Source organism: Polypterus senegalus, chromosome 13 (assembly GCF_016835505.1).
Source record: "Polypterus senegalus isolate Bchr_013 chromosome 13, ASM1683550v1, whole genome shotgun sequence".
NCBI classification, from domain to species: Eukaryota; Metazoa; Chordata; class Cladistia; order Polypteriformes; family Polypteridae; genus Polypterus; species Polypterus senegalus.
This window is the reverse complement of record NC_053166.1, coordinates 135,934,831-135,959,277: the sequence shown is the minus strand read 5'-3', so window position 1 is coordinate 135,959,277 and position 24,447 is coordinate 135,934,831. Positions and strand designations below refer to the sequence as shown.

Here is a 24,447-nt window from a genome sequence, read left to right as displayed (position 1 = left end):
ATTTTGATCTTTTCACCCCCGTACTGTGAGCTTCACGGCAAAACTGTCTCACAAAATATTACTATAATATTTAACATGAAACAAATTTGCTTTTATTATATCATTAGTTTACATTTATTAACACTGAAGTGGAAACGGGATACTATTGTATTTTTGTAGTATTATATTGTACCATCAGCACCGAGCACCATAATGGCTCTTTGGCGGAGGTGCTGGAGCGCCTCGAGGCTGACATTTATAATCTGGACACAGCTGAGAGACTGACACATCTGAAGCTCCAACACCACTGCTTCATCCACTTTGCCGGGACCTTTGAAGACACCAGAGCTTCGGGCTCAAGAAGCTGGAGAAAAGTGTGTCAGATGAAGTTGCCAGTGACCCCAAATGGGCCGTAAGAAGGGCAAGTGGTAAAAATGCGTATGCAAAGGACAAGGCAGATCGTAGAGGTGTTGTGAAGCGGCGGCGAAGGGAGAGCCTCAAAGCTGATATCCAGACCTGGAACGCGGTTTGCAGTGCCACTTTAGTAAAAGAAAACAGCAAAGTACATCTTCATCTCCATACCAGAAGGTTTACCTGCTTGCCTACATCTGACCAGCATTGAAGACACATGCTGCATCAACAGCAGCACAGCACTTAACATGCGTGCTACACTGACAGGTGGCAAAAATGGCAACACCCCTTCTGAGCCATTAAGACAACACAGCCATCCCAAACCCTGCCAAACTCTGGTGTATGCTTTTGACACGATTTTATGATGGTTTAATGATTGGCATATTTATTACAGTGTATGGATTTCAGCTAATGGTTAGACATTCACTTCTATTGTAATGTGCTGTAAAGAAAGAACGGTTATTTACAATAAAGTTATACCGCAGACGTAAAAATATTGTTACCTTATCTTTTTTACCATAAATGTAACATTGTAAAAGGAAAAAAAAAAAAAAAACAATGTAGTGAGATGTATGGAACTTGTATGTTAAGCCATTCACGCCTGCGATTTTGTAGCTAGTAAAGACAGATTTCATGCATCCCGCATATTACCTCCTTGAACATGTGAGTGGGAGCAGTATCTGTGAGAACATGTAGAAGCAGTCAGATATCTGTGAGAATGGGAAGAAGCAGTCAAAGGGACTATAAGAGTAAGCAGGTGTAGAAACATAAAAGACATAGCTGTGGGATCCTCCAATAGCTGTTGCTTGCAATTAGAAAAGCAGACTTTTAGCAAACCATTTAGCAAACTGTGACAAACATTATCCCATCTCTATTATATCTCTATATACCACACAACACAACATATCTAGTTGTACCCATGTTATAGAGGATACACTCTGTAAAATTACTTTGATGTAAGATCAATACTTTCCAAGATACAGGCAATTTTGTAAGGGGAGAGGGGTGTCAGATATGACACAGCTTTACTTCTGCATCAGTTTCACAAGGCCAAATCTCAAGAACTAAACCACCTAGCAGGCTCAAATTTCCCATACTGGTAACTTTATAGGTATAGTACATAACAAAATAAAAAATTTGAGTAGACCTTCAAAAATGGGAAAAAAAATAGTGTCTCTGGATTTGCCAGGTTTAGCCTTTCAGAAAGTATACCTTTAACTGATACAGCCTGCTGAAATTTTTTCCATGTTTAGATACCTACACAGAGCTTTTCAAAAGGTTATAAACAAACAAGAAACTGCATTAGGGTTTCACAAATAGACCTCTCAAATGTGAAAAATGAATTCTGGATCTAATTTTCAGACCAGCTTAAAGCACTGTAGGAATGTCCAGACATTTTTACAATTATTTTTTCTGTATCCTAAATGGCCCTGTCTTTCCCAAAAAACGTGTCTTACTTTTGTTATGTGAATCTTTCATTTTTATTTTCCATTCTAAACATGGGTTAATTTCAGCATTTCTCAGAAATGATAGTCACTAACTTGGATATTGGAGTAATGGAAAAAAATCAAAGGCACATTAAGCACAACACATGAACAACATCTGCTTGATTTATCATTAAACCCAACACTAGTTATAATGAAATGTTAACATCTTGGAATTGCACCAGTTGGAATGTGACCCATTTGATTTCTGTTTCAATTGAAGTGCAGATTGTATGGCATCTTTGTCTTTGAGATCAAGATGGTACTGCTTCTCATTAACCGTTGCAGGTGCTAAGCAGTGTAGTAAAACGACGTAATGGAACTCAACAAATATTGTCTCTAGGTGGCCAATAGAAAGATTGTTCAGGATAGCTTGGATGCATGAAACATATCATGATGTCTGATTCTGCTTCATTCTTGTCACGAATCACACATGCATCCAACAAAGACTCCAATAGGACACTGGTCTAACGTGAGGGATGCAAGAGAATCTTAGCTGCTGCTTCAGTGGTGAATATTCGGACAGTCTTCTTTAGGGATGTAATAGTGGTGCTCTCTTTTGGCCATGGAGAATCACATTGTTCAGCAACATGAAAGAAGACATCGTCATTTGATATGAAAAAAAACTTTGACACGTTTGATAACTTACTGATTGAAAAGTCAATTTTATTTTTTTTTTTAACATTATTGACACATGGCACATTCAGCCTGTGTTTAGGATGGAAAATAAACATGAAAGATTTGCATAAGAAAAGAAAGGTTTGTTTTTTGAGAAAGAAGGGACATTGTAGAATAAATGAAAAATATGAAGAATAAATTATCTGCACATTCCCACATGTTGTTAAGGACCTCTGAAAATGAAATCCAAAATGAATTTTTGGATGCGAGAGGTCTGCTGTTCAAACCCTGATACAGTTATTTTTCTGTTTATTGCCTTTTCGGGAGGACTAAATAGTTATCTAAATAAATAATAATAAAAAAAAAAAAATATCCGTTTCTGTGGCCTAAGCATAACTGAGCCAAAAACTTTCATCTTTATCAAATTTTCTTTCTTGGCCACTGCCAAAGGTGAGAAATGCTATCAGTAGCCGCGGACAAAAAGAATCAGCACTGAGTAAAAAAAGTCACATCACCACATAAATTTGAGTAGGAACACATCAAAATTTTTAGCTAGAGCAATATGTTTACACATGCATCATCATGCACCAAGATCAGAAGGAACTTAAAACATATTAAAAAAATAATAATAAAAAAGCAAATGGGTGTTTAGCACGCTGGTGATGTATCACCACATTTGGAGTTGGTCATAAACAGACTACAATCACATGTAACAATAATTCCTAATAATTCTTTACATTTATATAGCATTTTTCTCACTACTCATCCACTTTTTTGCGTAGGGAGCCACTTCAACCACCAGTAATGTGCAGCATCCACCTGGATGATGTGACGGCAACCATTATGATGTCAGTACACTCACCACACATTAGCGGTTAGGTGGTGAAGGGATGAGAGAGATAGTTAGCCAGTTGGAGGTACGGGGATGATTAGGGGGCCAGAATGACTAGGTCATAGTGGGTAATTTAGCCAAGACATGGAGATATAACCTACTCTGTAAAAAGGAGGCCCAGGGATCTTTTATGAACAGAAAGAGTCAGGACCTTGATTTTAAGTCTCATCCAAAGAACGCCGCTATTTTTACAGCACAGTTTCACCGGCAATGCACTGGGACATTGGGATCCACACACAAACCCACAGGCTAAGTGCCCCCTACAGGCCTTGCCAACACCCCATCCAGCAGCAACCCAAGCTTTTGCTGGTTGGTCTCCCATCCAAGTACTGGCCAAGTATGAACATGCTTAGCTTCATGTGGATTACCTGTTTAGAAATGAATGCAGTATGGCTGCATTTAACATGAGTGGAAATGCAGATGGATCTTATATTCATATACAACAATCAAATCAGTGGGAAAGGCAAAAAAGAGTTGTGAAGGGTTGCTACAGTAGTCAGATGTTCCATGGGAGAGTGGCCAGCTCTGACACCTGTGCAGTTTTAATAAATGAGTGGACTGATAGCTGTGGTGTGTTCCAAATTAAGCTATTGTCTCCTTCATGAAGCTATCACTTCTTTGGTATATGCTAAAACACCAACATTCTTTATGGAAGTGTGGTATGTCACCCTCTCTTCACTTTTTCTTGTGGGGTCAGTTTTTATTGTAACTACACATTAGTGACTATAATTTGCAGTGCTGTACAGATAAATGTGAGTAAACAGAGATACATTTTAATATTGGGTATTAATGTAATCTGGCAAACTATATACACTTACAATCTATATATGAAAAGCTGGATAAAAGGGGGTCACTGAGAGAACTAACAGTCTTAAAAATGTATGAAACAGGCTACTTTAAAAAGTCCAAGGGACAAGAACTGGTACCTGGGCCTCGAGTCCAAAACCGCTGCTTTATAAAGAGAGAAAAAACAGACAGACAATCTCCTCTCTGATTTATTTCATTTCCTCACACACAAAACCCACAGTAAATAAAACTGCAAATAAAGCAAGTCATTCATTATTTGAAGATAAGGTGAGGATTAACCTACACTAGTAATCTTGAACAGGTAAAAATAATAAAAAGAAGAATTTTGATTATACTGTACACACATACTTTGAACATTCTTTGCATAGTGTCTATGACAGTTTGAGACGTTGCCAATACCTATTTTAAATTATGTAAATTCAAGAAAATAAGCCATCATCATCCTACACTGTTAATACAACATGTAAAATTTTTACTTGTATTTTGTTAGAGTACCATTAGTGAATTACCTTGCCACCTTGGATCCTCTGTGAGTGTTTTTTCAATCATTGCTTGACTTGCTAACACACCAGGTTGAAGATCAGGAATACCCTCTCCTGCACCAAGCTGACCATTTTGTAAAGCTTCCTGTGCTTGAATCTCTCTGCAAAAGAATACAAAATAACAGTTTCATTTTGTATTCTGTATACAGTATATATAGATTTCCATTTCTGTATTGGCCACAAGAGACTCACTGAATCTTTTTCTACTTATCCCTGGAAGAGAAACTAACATGCCCTGGTAATATTACCAATTACAAGGAAGACGTGTAAAATAATTCAATGTATTTGTGACATAGCACAATTATAATTGTGAAATAATGCAACTAAAAAGAGATTAAGTGATAGGAATAATCTGCCATTGTACAGAAGTGGAAAAAACTAATCCTTTTGGAAAGAACAATGGTAAGACTCCTCACAATAAACCTGTGCAAGTTACTGTGAAGTTTTCTCACAGGAAGCAATTCACCATCTGCCAGTTTTTTAGAAACTGCAAGAAGAGTAAAAAATACCACTAGAAAAATAAGACCACAGTGACACTGGATGGTTCTGCACCAACAAGGCAAGTTGCAGCAAGGAGAAAGCGAACTTCTATGGCTATGCGTAAAATTTTAATGGCCCCAACAGTACATTTGCAATGTGCTAGATTACTATAACAATTAAGCAACAAATGGAATTCTTTAATGTTTTAGTAAAAAACATAAGAAATTTAGTTTATTATTTAATTTTGGTACATGACCGCAAGGATAGGTCCAGAAAACAGCCATACACAATACATGTTAAGACTTCATAAAAAGTGAAAAGCTGTGAAAGATACTGTGGATCCAGAGAGCAGACTCTTTACTTTCTGCACACCTTCTTGTGTTGTAAATGTTGCTTTAAATCAATAAATTTGCCACTTTTGTCCATTAGTCTATACTAAATAACCCATAATGACAAAGAGAAAACAAGTTTTCAGAAATGCTTGCAAATTTATAAAAAAAAATAATAAAAAAATAAAAAACTGAAACCTCCCATTCATGTAAGTATTTAGGCTCTAGATTTAGTACTTTGTAGAAACCCCTTTGGTAGCAATTATATTTTTGAGTCTTCTTGAGCAAGCCTTCACAAGCTTTGTAAACCTGTATTTAGGCAGTTTGTTCCATTTTTCCCAGCAGATAATCTCAAGCTCCATTAGTGTGGATGTGAAGCGTCTGTAAACTGGCTGCTTAAGTTCTCACCACACATTCTACAGGGTGTAAGTATAGGCTTTGGCCGGGCCACTCAAGAACAGTCAGAGACTTGTCCCAAAGACACTCCAGTGTTGTCTGTGCTATATGCATTGGTCATTGTCGTGCTGAAATGTGAACCGTTGGCCAAGTCTGAGTCCTATACATTCTGGAACAGGTTTTCTTCTTGTACTGTTCTGTATTTATATTTATCTTGCCCTCAGTTCTGACCAGTTTCATTGTCCCTGCCAATAAGAAACACTCCAATAGCATGATGATGCTACTACCATTCTTCATCATAGGGGTGGTATTAGGCAGGTGATGTGAAGTGCTTGGTCTTCATCCCAAGTAGTACATGCAGTTCTGCCTAAAGAGTTCAATTTTTGTCTCATCAGACCAGAGAATCTTTTTCCTCATGCTCTCAGAATCCTTGAAATGCCATTCGGCAATCTCCAAGTGGGAATTAGTCACTCTACCATAAATGCCCAATTAAGTAATGCTGCTGAAATGGTTACAGTTTTGACAGGTTCTCTTGTCAGCAGAGGACTTCTGAAACTCTGGTAAAGAAAGCACTAGGTTCTAGGTCACCTCCCTGAGTACAGTAAGGCCATGCTTACTGGATTTCTCAGTTTTGCCACATAGCTAACTTTAGGAAGAGTCCTGGTGTTCAAAACTTTCATTTCACAATTACTGAGGCTACTGTGGAACTGGGCACACTCAAAGCTTTAGAAATGGTTTTACTCTTGCCCTGTCCTTGCCTCATCATAATTTTATTGGAGGTCTATATAGAGTTCCTTGGACTCAAAGGCTTTGGTTTTGTCCGGACATGCAGTGTTAGTTTAGAAACCTTATATACACAGGCACATGCATGTCTTTGTAAACAATGGCCAGTCAATTCATTATGCCACAGGTGGACTTCAATCAAGTTCAAGACACATCAAGGATAAAGAAAACAGAATGCACCTGGCCAAAATTTCAAATGGCAGAGCAAAGGGGCTGCATATTTACATGAATTAGATATTTAAGTTTTTGAATTTTGTTAAATTTGCCAACCTTTCTGAAAACATGTTTTCACTTTGTCATTATCGGTTAATGAATGTAGATTGATAGGCAAAAATAGCAAATAAATATATCCATCCAAAATAAAATCTACAACACAATAATGTGTCCAGAAAGTGAAGGGGTCTGAGTACTTTCTGAAACCACAGTATATCATGGAAATGTGATAAATACATTCCCACAAAAGATACAGCACAGCAGACGTTTTGTAAAAGCCATTCCCACCCACACAGTTAAGTCAAGCAAATCAGGAACAACAAACACATACTTTTAATTTTTTCCCTACTATGCATTAAATCCCCTGTGAAATAAGGAGTTACAAATGAAAATGGACAAAGCATTTTTGTTTGCTCCATTTTGAAAGCTTTAACCGTACTGACCACAACTGCATTTTTTATCTGATCTGTATTCTGAATTGCCTGTTAATACAATTGACCATTTTAAAAATGACTATATTACCATTCTGACACACCTATCTACTTTACTGTGACCATTTTTACTAAACCATTTACCTAGACATCCTACTTTCTAAAAATAACAGTAACATTTTAAAATCTCAAACTAATCTGTCTATAAATAACTAGACCAAGAACTGATGCAGTCTTTATCTTTAAAAGAGAAACTCTGTCACCTTCACGGGAACTATAGCTACCACATACTGTAGGAATCGCCCACTGATCTCTTTGTAAGAAAGCAATACAGTACATATTTTCTGTATCTGAAGGGCTGTCATTGGAATAGAGTACAACCATAATCTGCCTTCTAGGGAAAAATGCTTTGAATAATAATACCACTGAAATTCAATCCAGATAAATAGCACAATTAAGTGCCAAAAAGGTTTCTATCTAAAAAGCTTTTTTCTAAGAATACCTGTAAGCTGTGTAAAAGGACAGAAAAGCAGCCATTAAACAAGAGGAATGCACATTTCCTTGGCATAAACACTGCCAAATTCTGAAAAATTTCCTTTCATCCATAGGCTAGTTTTAACATTCATCCAAAGAAATCTCCAGGTATTTGAATACCAATTCACAAAGAAGCAGCTCTTTTGTCATGGAACAGACCCAACAGTTTACAGAATGAGAATGGAGGAAAGCAACAACGATTTAAATGGTTGTAAATTCCAGACTTAGTAGAAAGATGTTCACTGCACTTTCATGAAACTATTTGGAGATGCTACTTGTGAACACTTTTAATCAGTTGACTTGACTGATTCAAGAATTAACTATTTTAACATATGATTTAATTAACATACACTGTCCCTGATAAAATGCAACAGAGTGTCAAAAAAGTGTGCCTTCTTTTTAATAGTACCGATGTAATAACAGTCAATATAGAATGCTGAATACTAAAGCAGTGGGTACTAACATTTGAATATTTAAAAAAAGACAGTAACTTCTAAAACCACACTGCAAAGAATCTAATCAAATTTTAACAACCATTAAACCATCTCACAAAAACACTTCCTATATTATCCTTTAGACTTTAGATACATATGCAGGTGGCACAATGCAACAAACATTATTTTTGCACAATACAACAAGCAATTTTTAACATGTAAAAATTAAAGTAGCAATTTTAAAAGTATTTAAACCTATGAAATTTAAATGTTTAATTACTTATTTTTTCAGCATTAATGTAATTGTTCTAAAATAGCTTGCTACACTAGCACTCAAACCCAAAGTAGTATAAACCGTAAAGGGATTACATTCTATTTATTATTTTACATTATAAATACAGATAAAATATATTGATGTTTACAAGCTTTAACAATAACCTCAGTCACCAACTATGAAATATATACTGGCATGGATTACCTTGTAGCATCTTGTATCATCAGTCATTTCCCACTAACACTCCAACCCAGGTAATAAATTCTCTTTTGTGAACTATGGCTGTAACTTTAGAATGTGTGGAAAGAATCCACAGTATCTGGGTTGAAAGAGGGTAAACATTAAAGTAAAAACTGCTGCTTGGAAGTTAAAGTCAATAAGCTTTTCTGTGAGGCTTGAATTACGAAAGTAATGTAAAAAAAAAAACAGTGAAAAATTTTATTAAAAAGCAGTTAGTACATAAAACATGGCCAATTCACACGTAAAACTGCAACATATGTTAATTTAAAATGTTTCATAGTGTGTCCAGATAAAAACACTCAGAGTGTTATAAATTGACTCCTTACCTTATGTCATATACAGGAGGCCTGAGGTCATGAGGGCCATGAGCAAAAGCACAGTGAAGTCCATTTTTGACACAGTGCCCTCGAGCATCAGTTTCATGGATGCAAGTGCCTGTCTTATAGTACCGAAGGTGATATTTTCGTTCTGTGTCACCGGTAGTTCGATGTAGGTAAGGACAACTGAAATACAGGAAAGAAAAAAAAAAAGCACATGACAGCTCTACTGTCTCATCCATCAATCCATCCATTTCTCAACATAGCTACTACAGCAACCTTGGGATAACAGCAATAATCTACCCTGGACAGGCAACACATACTTACATACACACAAACATGCATATACGGCTAATTCAGAATAGACAAACTTAATCTAAATATCGTTGGAGTGTGGGTTCTATTTTATGCCAATCTGACACTCTTATTAAATTGTTTCTCATTAAAAAGGGGGTTAAAAACATTAAAAAGTATAGTTACGTCATAAAGTGCATTTGTATCATGCAAAGGAATTTTTTTTTTTTATTATTTCAATACAAGCTTGTGTCATCCCAGTGTATATAATCATTGTGAACGTATAATTTTACATCAAAAGTATTCAGACAGTTTGCATTAAATTTTTGCGAACCTCCTTAACTTAGGATGCGTTCACAGGCTGACAAGGTAGCATATTCTTTACTGTTGGGTCTTTTCAGGGGAATCAAGTAAGGTGCTTCATACAAGGCAAGGCCAAGGTTTATAGTTAACGAGATGCAACGTGTGCACCTGTATACACTACTGCTACGCAAACGATGTACTGTTTATACTTGAACGCATACTTTATGTAAATCTGGAGGATTCCAAAAGGTGTCTGACATATCATCACTTACCATAATATCTCTGAAAAGGACAGATGTTTAATGATTACATCCATCAATCCAAGGATGTGCTCATTCGAGCTAGCATCAGGCGCAAGGCAGAAACAATCCCTGGACAGGGCATCAGCTCATTGCAAGGTGAATACAAGCATATAAACTCACTAGTGCCATTTTAGCATCACCAAATCCCAAAACATCCATGGGATGCGAGGTAGTAGCACTACCACTCCGCCATTGTACTGATCCCACATGTGTAATTATTAACAGTATTAATTAGTTAAATGAAGTTAATGATTTATCTGTAAAATGTAACATACATGCTTTAGCACATTTCATCATGAAAGTGATATCAAGTATAAATCTAAAGATTCCAAATGTGCAGAGAGCTGGAATAACAAATTTAATGTGTTCTGTGTGGCAATCACTGCCCTCTTCTGCTGTCTGTGTAAGAAGAAGCCCCAGAAGAATATAGTGATTAACAAGTGGGTTGGTTTTAAGATGATGTTTACAACGTTCTACTTTAATGACAAAATAAACTACGAGATTAAAGTTGAATTTTCCAATTTAATCATGGAACAGACCTTTTTTGTGTTTTTTTTTTTGTTTCTTTTTTTACACCGTGTCCCTGATTTTTTTTCTCTATGGCTTAAATACATTCTGATACTGTTGCAAAGGTGCAAAAAAAAAAAAACACAGCACAGAAGATAGTGTGTGAGACCTAGGGCTGGGCGATTTTTTCGATTAATTCGAATTTACGTTTTAAGACGATTTATTTTTTTATTAAATCGAGGTATAGCGATTTTTTAATAAAAAATTAGATACATTGTAATTGCACCTATGGCAGAATAATTAAGAGGCTTGTCCGACTCCGAACACATGATGGTGCCTAATTAACCTCTCACCTGTGAGTACAGTGCTCTATGAAGGAACGTAATAGGCTACAGAAATAATATCATAGAGATGGACGGCTCTTCACGGCAGGATGACCTTGTGCCAAAGAAAGGTAGTAACGTTACCTCTGTGGTTTGGAAATGGTTCGGATTCGAGAGTTCAGACGTCGAACAAACTTTTGTCAAATGCAAAATATGCAGAAAGTCAGTTTCAACCGGCAGTGGCAGCAGCACTAATTTATTCCAACATTTGCGACAAAGGCACCAAGCTGAATGGGAAGAATGCTCAAAGTTAAGAGATGAAAACAAGCCAAATCCAAGTGCAAAAAGTCCACCTAAAATTGCAAAACGCCAGATGTCATTAGCGGTATCATTTTCCAATTCCGTTCTACGACAAAAAGGCGCCCCGATGGAAAGAAATGACAGATGCTGTGGCGTTTCATAGCGCTAAGGACATGGTTCCAATATACACCATCGAAAAGCCAGGGTTCATAAAAATGCTACACACTGCTGATCCAAGATACAAGTTGCCGAGCCGCAAATATTTCAAAGACGTAGCTATTCCCGAATGTACACTGAAACACGTGAAAAGTAGCGGAGCAGCTTGAAAGGGCATCTTTTTTTTCTACGACGACTGACCTGTGGAATAGTCGTACTCTTCAGCCTTACATGAGCCTTACAGCCCATTATGTTGACGCAGAATGGAAACTGCAAAGTTTTTGCCTTCAGACATGTTATTTTCCTGACGATCACACTGGGGAAATAATTGGTCATGGGCTTAAAGATGCGCTGGCGTCTTGGAAGCTTGTGGAGGATCGACAGGTGTGCGTGACCACTGACAGTGGAACGAACATGATCAAAGCAATGAAGATGAACGACTGGACCCATCTTCAGTGCTTTGGACATCGTCTTTACAATGCCATTGGTAAGTATGATTAATAATTCAAGCATTAAAATCGCAGTTATTCAGATGTTATTTCATTAATAGCTGAAATGATGATGATGACTATTATTGTTTTGCTTTTGTAATAACAGTGCCAATCACTTAACATGAGTTTGTTGGTTATAGATTCATATTCTGCAGTTATGAAGGAGAAAGCTCTTTACAATATTTCTGTCAAAGTACAATGAACTGCTATTTCAAATCTTTTTTTTTTGTTTACTGTTGAAAATTTGCATAACTTTTTGAGTTGACTGATGTAATGTTTACATTGGTTAAAATGGTTATTTTCTTACTATATATTCAGAAGTATTTAATGTTTAATTCAAATTGCACAATATTTACTTTCATATTTCATTCAAATCTTCTGCAAAGATATTTAACTCGTGAATTTGTTTTACATTTATTTACACCTTGTTGACCAATTTATGTATGGCATGGCCATTAAAAATACAATGTTCCTTAACCAGATGGTTTTTCAAGTTACTTATAAAGAGAATGTTACTTAAGTCATGTTGTTGTAATGTTTTAAGTTGACTAGTTACACAATAAAAAAAATCGAAATCGAAATCGTGAATTGGTCAAACTTTATGAAAAAACCTAGATTTTTTTTTTTGCCTTATCGCCCAGCCCTAGTGAGACCTTTAAAATGTATGGTGTCATTAATGGGGAATATGCACCATTTGTATTGCCTATGTGAGAAATTCGATTAAGAAAAGCACCATTAATACATTTGTATGTCAGCGTTTAAGTTTGATGATTTGCTTCACTGCATTAAACCATTTATCATACACTGAAGCATGCACATTGATCCTGTAGGATATGCAAAGCAGCTTGCTGTCGCATGTTGATAGTAAACAGAGACTCTGATGTCACGTTCCAACTTGAACACACTGCACAACCCACCTACGCCACGATTTTCTTGCTAGTACTGCAACCCGTGCATGAGTCACGTTAATTTCTGAGGACATGCTCAGAGGATGCATCAAATGAATACTGGGAAGTTGTGGCAGCCACGATGCATAAGCATATGTGTTCTGAGCGTGAAGTATAAACCCACCCTAACTGATGCTTTTTCACATCACTATTATGTTTAAATCTTTAAAAGTGACAATTAACATTTTTCTTGTATTTGAAAACATAACATTTGCTCTCTTTCATTTAAAAAATCTACATAACCAGAACACCTACCCAAATTACCTTGCAACAAAAACAGCCATTCTATACAAATTATCAGATTAGATAAATTTATTAATTTATTATAAAATTGATATACATCTGAGAATCAGCACTTTCATGTCCAGCTAGAACCAAACTTTTTTTTTTTTTTAATTTATAAATTCTTTTATTTAGACCACCCATAACCTGATATGCGACTCAAAGGACATTAGGCAACATCTAAACCTATGTAGGTCTATTACGGCTGTCAGGTCAAATGTTTCTGTTTGAATAGTTTATGCATGACCAGAAATGTCCTATTTGAATACTAAAACTGACACTAGAATGTAAACTAAACAGTTGTTTGGTTGAATAGCATGGAATATAACACTTCAAATTTTGAAAAGAATGTCTTTATATTAATGAATACCTTTGTTTCACATCATTATAACCTAAATAAAAACAAAAAAAAAAATTGGCGATTTAGGAATTTCTTTCCAAAAAATTAGATTTTACAGTACAAAACCAAGACATTTTATGATACACAACCCCTTATTCGATTTTCTGTTCTGTCCCAATATGTCAGCTACCACTGTACCAAGCTTAGATAGAATATTGCATATCAGTGCACATAAAAACTATATATATATTGCACATATAAACACAAAAACACACACATTTATATTCCACTCTGAAACAACAAGTAAACAATTTTTAACTGTGTACATATAATTCATCCAAACCTTTACTTTCAAAATTTTTCAAGAAAGTCCTTGAAACAATTTCGGTTTACCACTAGACAAAGAAAAACCTTACATTCTGTACAGTAGATTGTGAATTGCAACACAAAACCCCAATCTTCTCATATCTTCTGTTGCAGTTGCCCCACAAAAGCTTCAGTATGTTTTTATTCATTTGTTTGTGTTTTTTTTTTTTTGATGTTACTGCTTTTTTCTTGCATTTCAAATATGGAATAAACCAAGTACAAGTAAACATTTACTTCATACCAGCTTCTTCCAGTGCTGGGGACAATGCCCTGCCTGACAACCCTAGGTGTAGGACAGAAAACTGCTCTGGACAGGGCACATACATACCTCTAAATTCACAGTGTACAAACAACCTAAACAGCACATTTTTGGCATACACATAGTAAACCTGGCATATTCAAAAACTAAGGTGTAGATGAACAACAATCAATCAAATTGCGGTTTCCCCACGTGAAACTGCAAGCAGTGGCGTGGTGCGATTCATGGACATTCAATCAAAGAGTGGTCCCACATGAAAGTGTGTGGCCTAATTCAAGAACATACAATTTGAGGGTTGACAGAAGTTCCTATGTGAAAGTGCGAGCACCAGCGAAGAGTTGTTCTCCAGGAAAAGTTTGCATGGCCATTGACCATCAATCAAAAATCAGGCTCCTCATGTGAAACATCACGTGGGTACAATATAAATGTACTTCATCAGTACACTAAGAAGTTGAAACTGGAAGAGCACTACTCACAAAACTATCATAGGAAGAAAGTGCAGAAGTGTTGCTAACAGTGGCCGGATATAGTAACCGAACCCATGTCACTTGAACTGTAAAAATGCACACTGTGACACTTCAAAGACATATTAAGCAGTACTTACAAATCAAGCACAGCATCGCATCCTTTAGAAAAGGTGTCATTCTCAGTAGGGCTAATAGAGTCAGAACTGGTACTCAAGGTCTTCATATTCCGTATCACTGTCATTCTGTAACTTTGAGGAGCTCCTCAACCATACACTTTTTTTTTTTTTTTTTGGAAGACAAAGTCGACATTTTTCTATTTCAAACTTCAAGTCTTATTGCACATCAACCATACAATTTGTATTCACTCTCACAGAAGCTTCTGCGTAAAGATTAGCTGTCACAAACACAATATATTTCTTACCTTTTATTCACAGCTGTGACATGTAGTACCAATGACTAAATATAGATAATTATACATCACTGGGAAGGTCTGAAACTCGGCTATGTAATAGTAATGAGTCTTTCACAGTATGTAACTCGACTTAAGTGGGATCATTGATAAAACCAGATTCACTTTGCTGATGCACTGCTCTTCTTGACATATACTTGTGCAAATCAAGGATTTTACTAATGAAAGAGAGCAGACTACATGGAAACATGATTTATTTAAAAGAATGGTATGTAAAAATACCATTATTGCTTTTGATTGACATGTGGGTAAATTGCAACATACACAAACAACTTTATGGTAGTGTCCTGACACCTTGTACATAAGTGCCTATAGAACACTGTACAAGTCATAAGCACCTCATGCTTTCCAGAAACACAGGGAGACAAAAATATATACATAAAAGAACTATAAGAAAATCATAGGGGTGCAAACATACTATATTTTTAGCACTGGAATACTTTTACTACATCGTAGCAATATAAATTAACCTACAAAATAATGGAATGCCTCCCATAAAGCATATTTATTCAAAACATTTGTTGCAATAATATTTGGTAAATGGAGTTTTGAAGACATGTGTAGACAAAAACAATACATTAAAAATGCTTACATATTATTTCTGTCAACGTCATGTCTGCCTGTCTGTCTGCATGAACCAATTTGGCTCCCACAGGACCAATATTGTGAACTGTGATTTGTACTTTGTTCTTTACTTTCAGTGAAGAGAGCGCATGAACAGCAGTGACACTGAAATAAATGGATTTGAGGATAAATGAGTTTAGTTTGCCAGTGAACATATTTACTTTGAGATTACCATGAACTGTTGCCAAAACTAGAAGCGGTTATGGTCTGTAAAAGACTATAACAGAATGCAAAGATGAGCTAAGTATAATAGGTAGAGCCATCCTACAAAATCCTTCTTTATTTCTCTTTTGGATTGTCCTTTTCAAGTGTTAGACAGGTGTCATCCTATGCCACAGTCGATTTTCTTGAAGGTTATCCTTGCACATTGTTCATCTTTTTGTGTGTGTCACTGACTTTACTTTTCAGCTTCAGTTTTAAATATAGTAGTCCACCACGGACATTTTAAGGAAATGACAAGGAGTGTCTTTAAGTTTAGTCGCAACACAACTACAAATTTGAAGCTGCCTCTTTCTACAATCCAAGTAAAATTTCTCAAAGTTGTGAATTGACTTTAGTGCAACAGTATACTTCAGCCTCTTTTTAACCTTCACTTTAAAAAAGTTTAGTCAAGCATCTGCTAAAGTGCATTTTAAACAAAGGCCATCGAACACCAGCCACATCTTTGACACCTGCTGTGCACTTGCGTATTTTCACTAAAAAGAGGATTACCAAATTCTGAAGCTCCATTCTGCAATCAAAAACAACTACAACATTTAGTAACATCCTAGACACGAAAGCTTAACGAAATTATTCTTAATAATAAAACTGACAATTTGGGTTGGCTCTTAGTACTTAAGTCAGCAGTACTAATTTAAAAAAACAAAGTTACAACATTATTCAATATTTTTTTGACGACCACACTATGGCTAAAGTTTTTACTGTTGCAGGCAAAGAGGTTGGATGCGCAACACCAGCAGACCAATGCACAAATCCAGGAAAGAGTACATTTCCACCACAACGTGCTATACAGGTGTCACTATAATTTCTCCCTGAGCATGAGCAAATGAAGCAAAAAAACAAATGCAAAAGTTTGATAGAGGATATGATTTTTGAAATTGTATTGTATTCCACTACACCCCAAAGCAAAATAACTGCTAGTCCAAATGTGTGATAAAAAAAATCATATTAGCATTCTTTATCCACATCAAATCATACAACCCATTTTTTGAGCATGTCAACAAAATAAAGGAACAACAACAAAATAAACTTTACTCAAACTGAAATTTTAACAACTAAAAATGTAATGTGACAGTGACAACACATACAGCAACTAATGAACAATAATACTGTCTATTTCACCTCTAATTTTTATTTGTATAATACATGCTGCTTTATTAATTACGCTCAAACCAATGTACCCATTCATTATCTGCAAAGTCAGTTTCTTTTCTTTAGTCTTACACCTTACCAAGGCAGCTGTTAAAATTGTAATTATGTCAGTTCACGAGACAAATCTGAACAAAACAATAAAAAATTAATACAAAATTTTATTTTGTAAAGCTGTAAATCTTCTTCCAGAACTAGTACACTGTATGCAAGGGGGGGCTACATCCTTGATGAAAATTAATAATTATGCCTAAAAAGAAAACTTTATTTTAATGTAACCTGTTAAATAACACACTTAAAACAGCAGACCGCAGGTGAAACAAAAATATACTACAATGAACAAAGGAAGATTGCGATCTGTCATTCACCCCACTGCATAACTACTTATCATTTGCACATTAGTCGCATATTAAAATGCACATGCAACAACAAATAATAATAGGCACAGCTTAGATGGTGTTTTGACTGCTTCTTAACTGCTAAATAAAAAAAATGAAATGTACTTTAGATAAATGACACAAGCAAAAGAAGCCAGTCACAACTGATCAGGAAAAAAAGATCTTTATTTCCTACTCCATCGTATTTAAATATATGACCTAAATTTGTTGTGGTTTGAAACCTTGGGTATCTCATTATCTTTATACTGTATGACTTACAAAAAATTAGAACTGTAGTAGGTTATATGAGTAGTCAACAATTACATGCTATCGAACTGACAGTATTATCAGCTATCAACAGTCACTGAATGACCTTGTACAAGCAAAAAACAAAAAGAAGTTTCTATTTTTAACTTAGTACAAACATACTACTAATGTATGCCTTTGTCTGGCATGCCAAGCACTAAGTTACATTTTCACTCAAGGAGCTAAACTACAAGTTGTAATTTCGCAATTGCTTTGTTTAATTTTTATTTACACCAGTTAAGCAATTTCCCTGATCAATGTCTGTGATGCATTCATTGTTTAAATACAACAATATAGAAATATGGAAAGCAGTAACAAAATGGCATCAAAATGGGACATAGAAACTACAAAAAAACATTTCAGAATCAATTCAGAGTTATGGTACACCTGGAAGGATATTCAGATAGTCATAGATTATATAACCTAATTCACCTTGTGCAAAATACACTAGTGTGAACTTGCCAAAAATATTAAAACCCATTATGCTTGCTTTAAACCAAACAGCACACTGACAGTAGAAGGATCTCATAATACCAGGAGTTTTCTATTCAAAACCTATTACATTTTTGGATCAATATTAAGGGAGATTAAAGCTAACAAAGTTTGAACTTAATGGGGGGATTATAACAACTTTGACTGGCTACATCTCCCTAAAATACAGGGTATAACTTGCATAGAAATTAGAACATTAGAACACTCTAGACGAAAACAGCCATTCAGCCTAACAAAGCTTGCCAGTCCTATCCACTTATTTCCTCCAAGAAAACATCAAGTCGAGTTTTGAAAGTCCCTAACGTCTTACTGTCTACCACACTACTTGGTAGCTTATTCCAAGTGTCTATCGTTCTTTGTGTAAAGAAAAACTTCCTAAAGTTTGTGCAAAATTTACCCTGAACAAGTTTCCAACTGTGTCCCCATGTTCTTGATGAATTCATTTTAAAATACAAGTCTTGATCCACTGTACTAATTCCCTTCATAATTTTAAAACACTTCAATCATGTCACTTCTGCTTGCATTCTTCTCATAGTGCATCCTGCTGCCATCACTTCCCCAGGTGAATAGTACACACATACCCAGTCATCCACATGATCTAAAAGACAATGTAATTCATCAGACCAGGCCACCTTCTTCCATTGCTCCACGGTCAAGCACTGACGCTCACGTGTCCATTGTATGCGCTTTTGGCAACAGACAGGGGTCAGCATAGGCACTATAGTCTTTCTGCGGATAAACAGCAAGCTGCACTGCACTATGTCTTCTGACACCTTTTTCTCTTTGCCAGCATTAAGTTTCTCAGCAGATCGTGCTACAGTAGCTCTTCTGTGGGATTGGGCAAGATATGCATCAATAAGCCTTGGACGCCCATGACCCAGTCGCCAGTTCCCTTGTTGTCCTACCTTGGACCACTTTTGATAGGTACTAACCAATGCATACAAGGAGCACCCATAAAGACCTGCCATTCTAGATATGATCTGACCCAGTCGTCTAGCCATCACAAATGGACTCTTGTCTATGTCCTTCAGATCTTTACACTTGCCCATTTTCCTGTTTCCTGCACATCACCTTCAAGAACAGTGTTCATTTGCTGCCTAATATATTCCAGCCCTTGAGAGGTGTCCATATACTGAGATAGTCAATGTTGTTCACATCACCTGTCAGTGGTTTTAATGTTGTGGCTGATCTGTGAATATGGACACCTTGAAAACAACACAACAAAGACGACGACTTCTTCTTTCAGCTGCTCCCGTTAAGGGTCACCACAGCAGATCATCTTCCATATCTTTCGGTCCTCTGCATCTTGTTCTGTTACATCCATCACCTGCATGTCATCTCTCACCACATCCATAAACCTTCTCTTAGGCCTTCCTCTTTTTCTCATGCCTGGCAGCTCTATCCTTAGCATCCTTCTCCCAATATACTCAGCATCTGTCCTCTGCACATGTCTAAACCAACGCAATCTCGCCTCTCTGACTTTGTCTCCCAACCATCCAACCTGAGCTGACCCTCTAATCTATTCATTTCTAATCCTGTCAATCCTCATCACACCCAATGCAAATCTTAGCATCTTTAACTCTGCCACCTCCAGCTGTGTCTCCTGCTTTCTGGTCAGTGCCACCGTCTCCAACCCATATAACACAGCTGGTCTCACTACCGTCCTGTAGACCTTCCCGTTCACTCTTGCTGATATCCGTGTGTCACAAATCACTCCTTACATTCTTCTCCACCCATTCCACCCTGCCTGCAGTCTCTTTTTCACCACTCTTTCACAATCCCCATTACTCTGTACTGTTGATCCCAAGTATTTAAACTCATCTATCTTCGCCAAATCTACTCCTTGCATCCTCACCATTCCACTGACCTCCATCTCATTCACACACATGTATTCTGTCTTGTTCCTACTGACCTTCATTCCTCTCCTCTCTAGAGCATATCTCCACCTCTCCAGGGTCTCCTCAATCTGCTCCCTACAATCGCTACAGATCATAAAGTCATCAGCAAACAACATAGTCCACGGGGACTCCTGGTACTGTTTTGCAGAAATTCTGAAATAATAATATTTAAATTGACAAGTTTGATTTTACAAAAAAGGAGGAAGAGAACTGGAAAGTATGTACATCAGGAGTTTGTGACATTTGAATTGTAATTTGTCTTGTTCAATACAGTGCTGTGCAAAAGGATTTACTCCACTCCTGATATCTGTTTTTGGTTTATCTGTCACAATGAATGGTTTCAGATTTTTAAAGAAAACATAACAAATGAAGGAAACCAGAATAAATGCAAAGCCATTTCTAAAATGCTTAATAAATTGAGGCAATAAAGTTTTCCAACACTTTCATTCTCTTTGTAAAAGATAATTTCACCCTTTCTTACTTATTCAAGTAGCTGACAGTGAATTGACCTTTAGGCTCAGTTGACTGAACACAGCCAGCCTGTTGAATTAAACCTTACTATTTATTGATACTAACCATGACTGTGAAGTAGTCACCACAAAGTATGTAGTAGAACACTTTTCTTCAAAGGAAATTCCAGAAGAGAGGAGGAAAAAAGGTGTCAGTCAAGATATGGTCACAAAGGCATTTCTCGGGCTTAAACCAACACCACACCAACATGACAATTTACAGATGCACTGTCTGGAGAGCAGTATGTCACTGTGTCATATCTAATGCCACTGCTCAAGCTCTTTATTAAGTGTTTAGAAAGTTTCATTAGATGATGCAGACCTACACTAGAATGATTAAAACAACTACACTGGAATACCTGAATGACCAGTATTCAGATCCTTCCACTGACAACTTCCTAGACATGGCATTATTTATAGATTCACACTTCAAAACCACTTATGTAAATTATGATATGGTAGAGTTCATCAAGAACAGTGCAACAGATGAGCTAGTGAGAATTCATTTACAGCATGCGTCATGATCAGGTGAGAAAGCAAGCCCATGTCAAAGACTGCTTATACAAGGAACATCAGATTTGGTGGCTAAGGCTTTTAAACCAAAGTAGATGACGACTCTGGGAAGCTTTGTTTTTTTTTGTAAAAGCTGCAAAAAATTCAGGAACTGGTCTTGGCAGTAGGCATGAAATTAAGAAACTGCTGCAAAGCTATCTGCTAACGGCAGAGGCAGAAATGAGTATGAACCTCTTACAATAGTAGAAATCCAATTAAAACAATGTATTCTTATAATTAGTGCCCTCTGAAAGAGTATTTAGTACAGGTAGTAACACGGTTTCTTTTTACAGAGGATCACTCAAGCCAGTGTAGATAAGCTTGCCTTTCTGGCCCACATATAACAGTTTTCAGAACACTTTGTTAATAAAAACATATTCCTGTGTCTGCTCCAGAACACAAACTGTGTGATCCGCCAAAAACTTGTTTAAGATTTTTGACATATTTCATTGTTTACATATTTTAAATTCTAAAAAAGTCAATAAAGTGAACTAAAGTATCTGTCTACCTGAGTGAGCTGTTTTTAGTTTTTGCTTTTTGAATTCTGTTTTTTGTGCAGTTTGCACATTTGAAATATTTAAAATAGTGACTAGTAAAAATCTATTAAAATATTTTCTTAATGCTTATATGGCAATGATGAATGCAAATATTAAGATTATTTTGAAAGAACAGTTCATCTATCTATATACAGGTAATCCCCAGGTTACGGACATCCGACCTACGACATACGAATGAGGATGGAGCTGCGACGCATACACCTCAGTAACTGCCGCTCCGTCATCTTCGGCCTGGGAATGCTGCAAGCGGTGGCTGGAGGGGGGAGATTTCGCTGCTCGCGCAGTGTACAGTAGTGTCCCTTGGGTGGCTCCCAGCAGCAAGCAGTGACCCGTGGTCCATTGTCACCGGGGCCACAGCTAGGACGATGGTTTGCCGCCCGCCCACTACACCACCACAGCTACTGCTCCTGACTGGACGCAGGCTGGATGGAGTGGAGGGGCGTTTCACTGCCCGCCCGGCACACACGGCTGGTAATGATGCAAGCACTGACCCGGTTGTGGCTGAATGGAGGCATTTGAGGGTGAACGGGGAGGTGGGGGTAACATTGTAGTGTGCCTCGGATGGCTGCTTGTTGAATTGGGGTTGGGCGATTCACTACCCGCCTTTGGCTGCATCATGTTCGTTTTTGGTGGGCAGACGCTACAGGCAGTGCTGTGCAGAAGAACTCATCTTAACCTTTTGTCTTCACCCTTCAAGAATGTCTCTGAAAAACAAATCTGGTGCAAGTGCTGATGATACAGTAAAATAGAGAAAAACCATCGCCATTGAAAATAAAGTAGAAATAATCAAAAAGGTCAGAGAAAGGTGAAATTCCATCATTCATTGGCAGAGCACTTGGTTACAGCCGGTCAACAATAGCACTTATTAAAATAATGTACCCGTTTTGACTTGCATACAAATTCAACTTAAGTACAAACCTACAGTCCCTATCTCGTACGTAACCCAGGGACTGCCTATATATCTATCTATATATTGTGAAGGAAGCCGGGTCCCAAGCCCGGCAGGGACGCCCCTGCTGCTTATGTTCCGGTGAGTCCAGTACCTCCCCCGGGATGCTGGTGGCAGCCTCCATGGCTGACGGCGATTCCCCAACCACCCGCAGGGCTCCATGGGAGATGGAGTCCTCCACAGCCTGGTTGGGGGCTCGGATGGCCGCTAGGGGGAGCTGCATGGACTCAGCAGCCTGGCTGGACGAATCTTCAGCCCCACCCGGAGGTGCAATTAGAACCAGGTGGTCAAGCACCTGGAACACTTCCGGGTGGGTTATAAAAAGGGCCAGCCACCACCACTCGAGGAGCCAGGGTCGGGAGGAGGAGGACTACGCTTGTGGAGGAGTGGTGGCAGAGGAAGAAGAGTGTGTTGTGCTTTAGTGTTATGCTTTGGGACTGTGTATTGCCTGTGGGTCACAGGAAAGACATGCGCCCACGGCTGAAGAAAGAAATAAAAAGTCTTTATACGTGCCTCCGTGTTGGGTCAGGTGCCTAAGTATCGCATATATATATAGATAGATAGATAGCTAGATAGATAGATAGAGAGAGAGAGAGAGAGAGAATCTACAGTGGAACCTCAGGTCACAACTGTAATTCGTTCCAAAACCCAATTTGGTCGTGACCCGAAGTAATTTTCCCCATAGGATTGTATGTAAATACAACGAAACCATTCTGGACCGTTCAAACTGTATGTAAATATATTTTTTTAAAGATCTATAAGCACAAAAACAGTTAAATTATACTACAGAATGTACAGTGTAATGGTAAACTAAATGTAAAAACATTGAATACTGAGAAAACCCAGAACAGAGAAAACTAACTTTATAAGAGTTCATGCTATATATAGCCTTACAAACACTGTAAACTCTTTTTTTTCCATGAGTTTTAAGCACAGGGAAAAAAAATGAACATTTGAAAAAATCTATACAAAAACTAACCATAAACAACCAAGAAAACTAACCTTGCCGGAGTTCACGCATGGTCTTACGAACCGATCGCTGCAAACACTTTTTTTTAAGTTTTAAGCACAGGGAAAAAAAACAACCAAGAAAAATAACCTTGCATGAATTGAGTTCTGGCATGAAGGAAGTGAGGAGGTACTGGGTGGAGAGGAGATTACAGTTTTGAGGTAAAGTCTTTGATGATGTAGGTTTGCTGCATGCTCCCATCTCGCTTCCAGGAGCCCTTAAACCTGTCGCCGTCGGTAATGTTACTGATGAGCATGACAGTGAGGCCCTACTGTACAGTAAAATGGAGCAAGGGGATGGTGCAAAAAGTGCCAAGTGCTTTTATTAAAATCAACAAAACAACAATCAAAAACAAAGTCCAATAAATAAAGTGTAGCGCTTTCAAAATCCTTCAATAAATAAATAATCCCATAAAAACAGAAGTGAAGTTGAGGTTAAAATCCAATAGAAAAAAATCTTCATTAAATACAACAAGGTTAAAACAATGCTGGAAGCAGTCTCTTTAAAAACAAGCCCGGTGCATTCTTTAACTGGCGACCCCCTGCTGCCTGCCGTCCTCCTTCTGGTCACTCCAGCTCCTTGATCACTCAGCTGGAGTGACTGCTTCCTTCTGCCCCACCAAGTGTCAGTCAAACACCCCTAGCTTGGGCTCACTGTCCAGCTGCCTGCCTGAGAGCATGTGTTCGCTCGCACCGGCTCTATCCACGTGCTTCCTGCTTACTTCCTTAATCCGCAACCTCCGTCTTTCTTTTCTTTTTCCTCCCTTTAGCCACCTCGCGCTTCTATTTATGAAGAGGACGTGGCAGCTGTAGCGCAGCGATTATTCATTTAAAACT

At 37.5% G+C, this 24,447-nt stretch overlaps 1 protein-coding gene across 5 annotated transcripts in view; it reads right to left on the bottom strand.

Annotated features, from left to right (window-relative positions):
• The window catches only part of unkl (unk like zinc finger), a 97,095-nt gene that overhangs the window by 59,343 nt on the left and 13,305 nt on the right, over positions 1-24,447 (bottom strand). For 4 of the 5 annotated variants that reach the window (XM_039775705.1, XM_039775707.1, XM_039775708.1 and 1 more), the window contains 2 exons: positions 9,174-9,350; positions 4,701-4,834 (listed from right to left, as the gene is read on the bottom strand). The exons of the other annotated variant lie outside the window; for it this stretch is intronic. In XM_039775705.1, the coding sequence (XP_039631639.1) occupies positions 4,701-4,834; positions 9,174-9,350 (311 nt within the window). The remainder of the gene's footprint in view (positions 1-4,700; positions 4,835-9,173; positions 9,351-24,447) is intronic. 5 annotated transcript variants of the gene reach the window in all.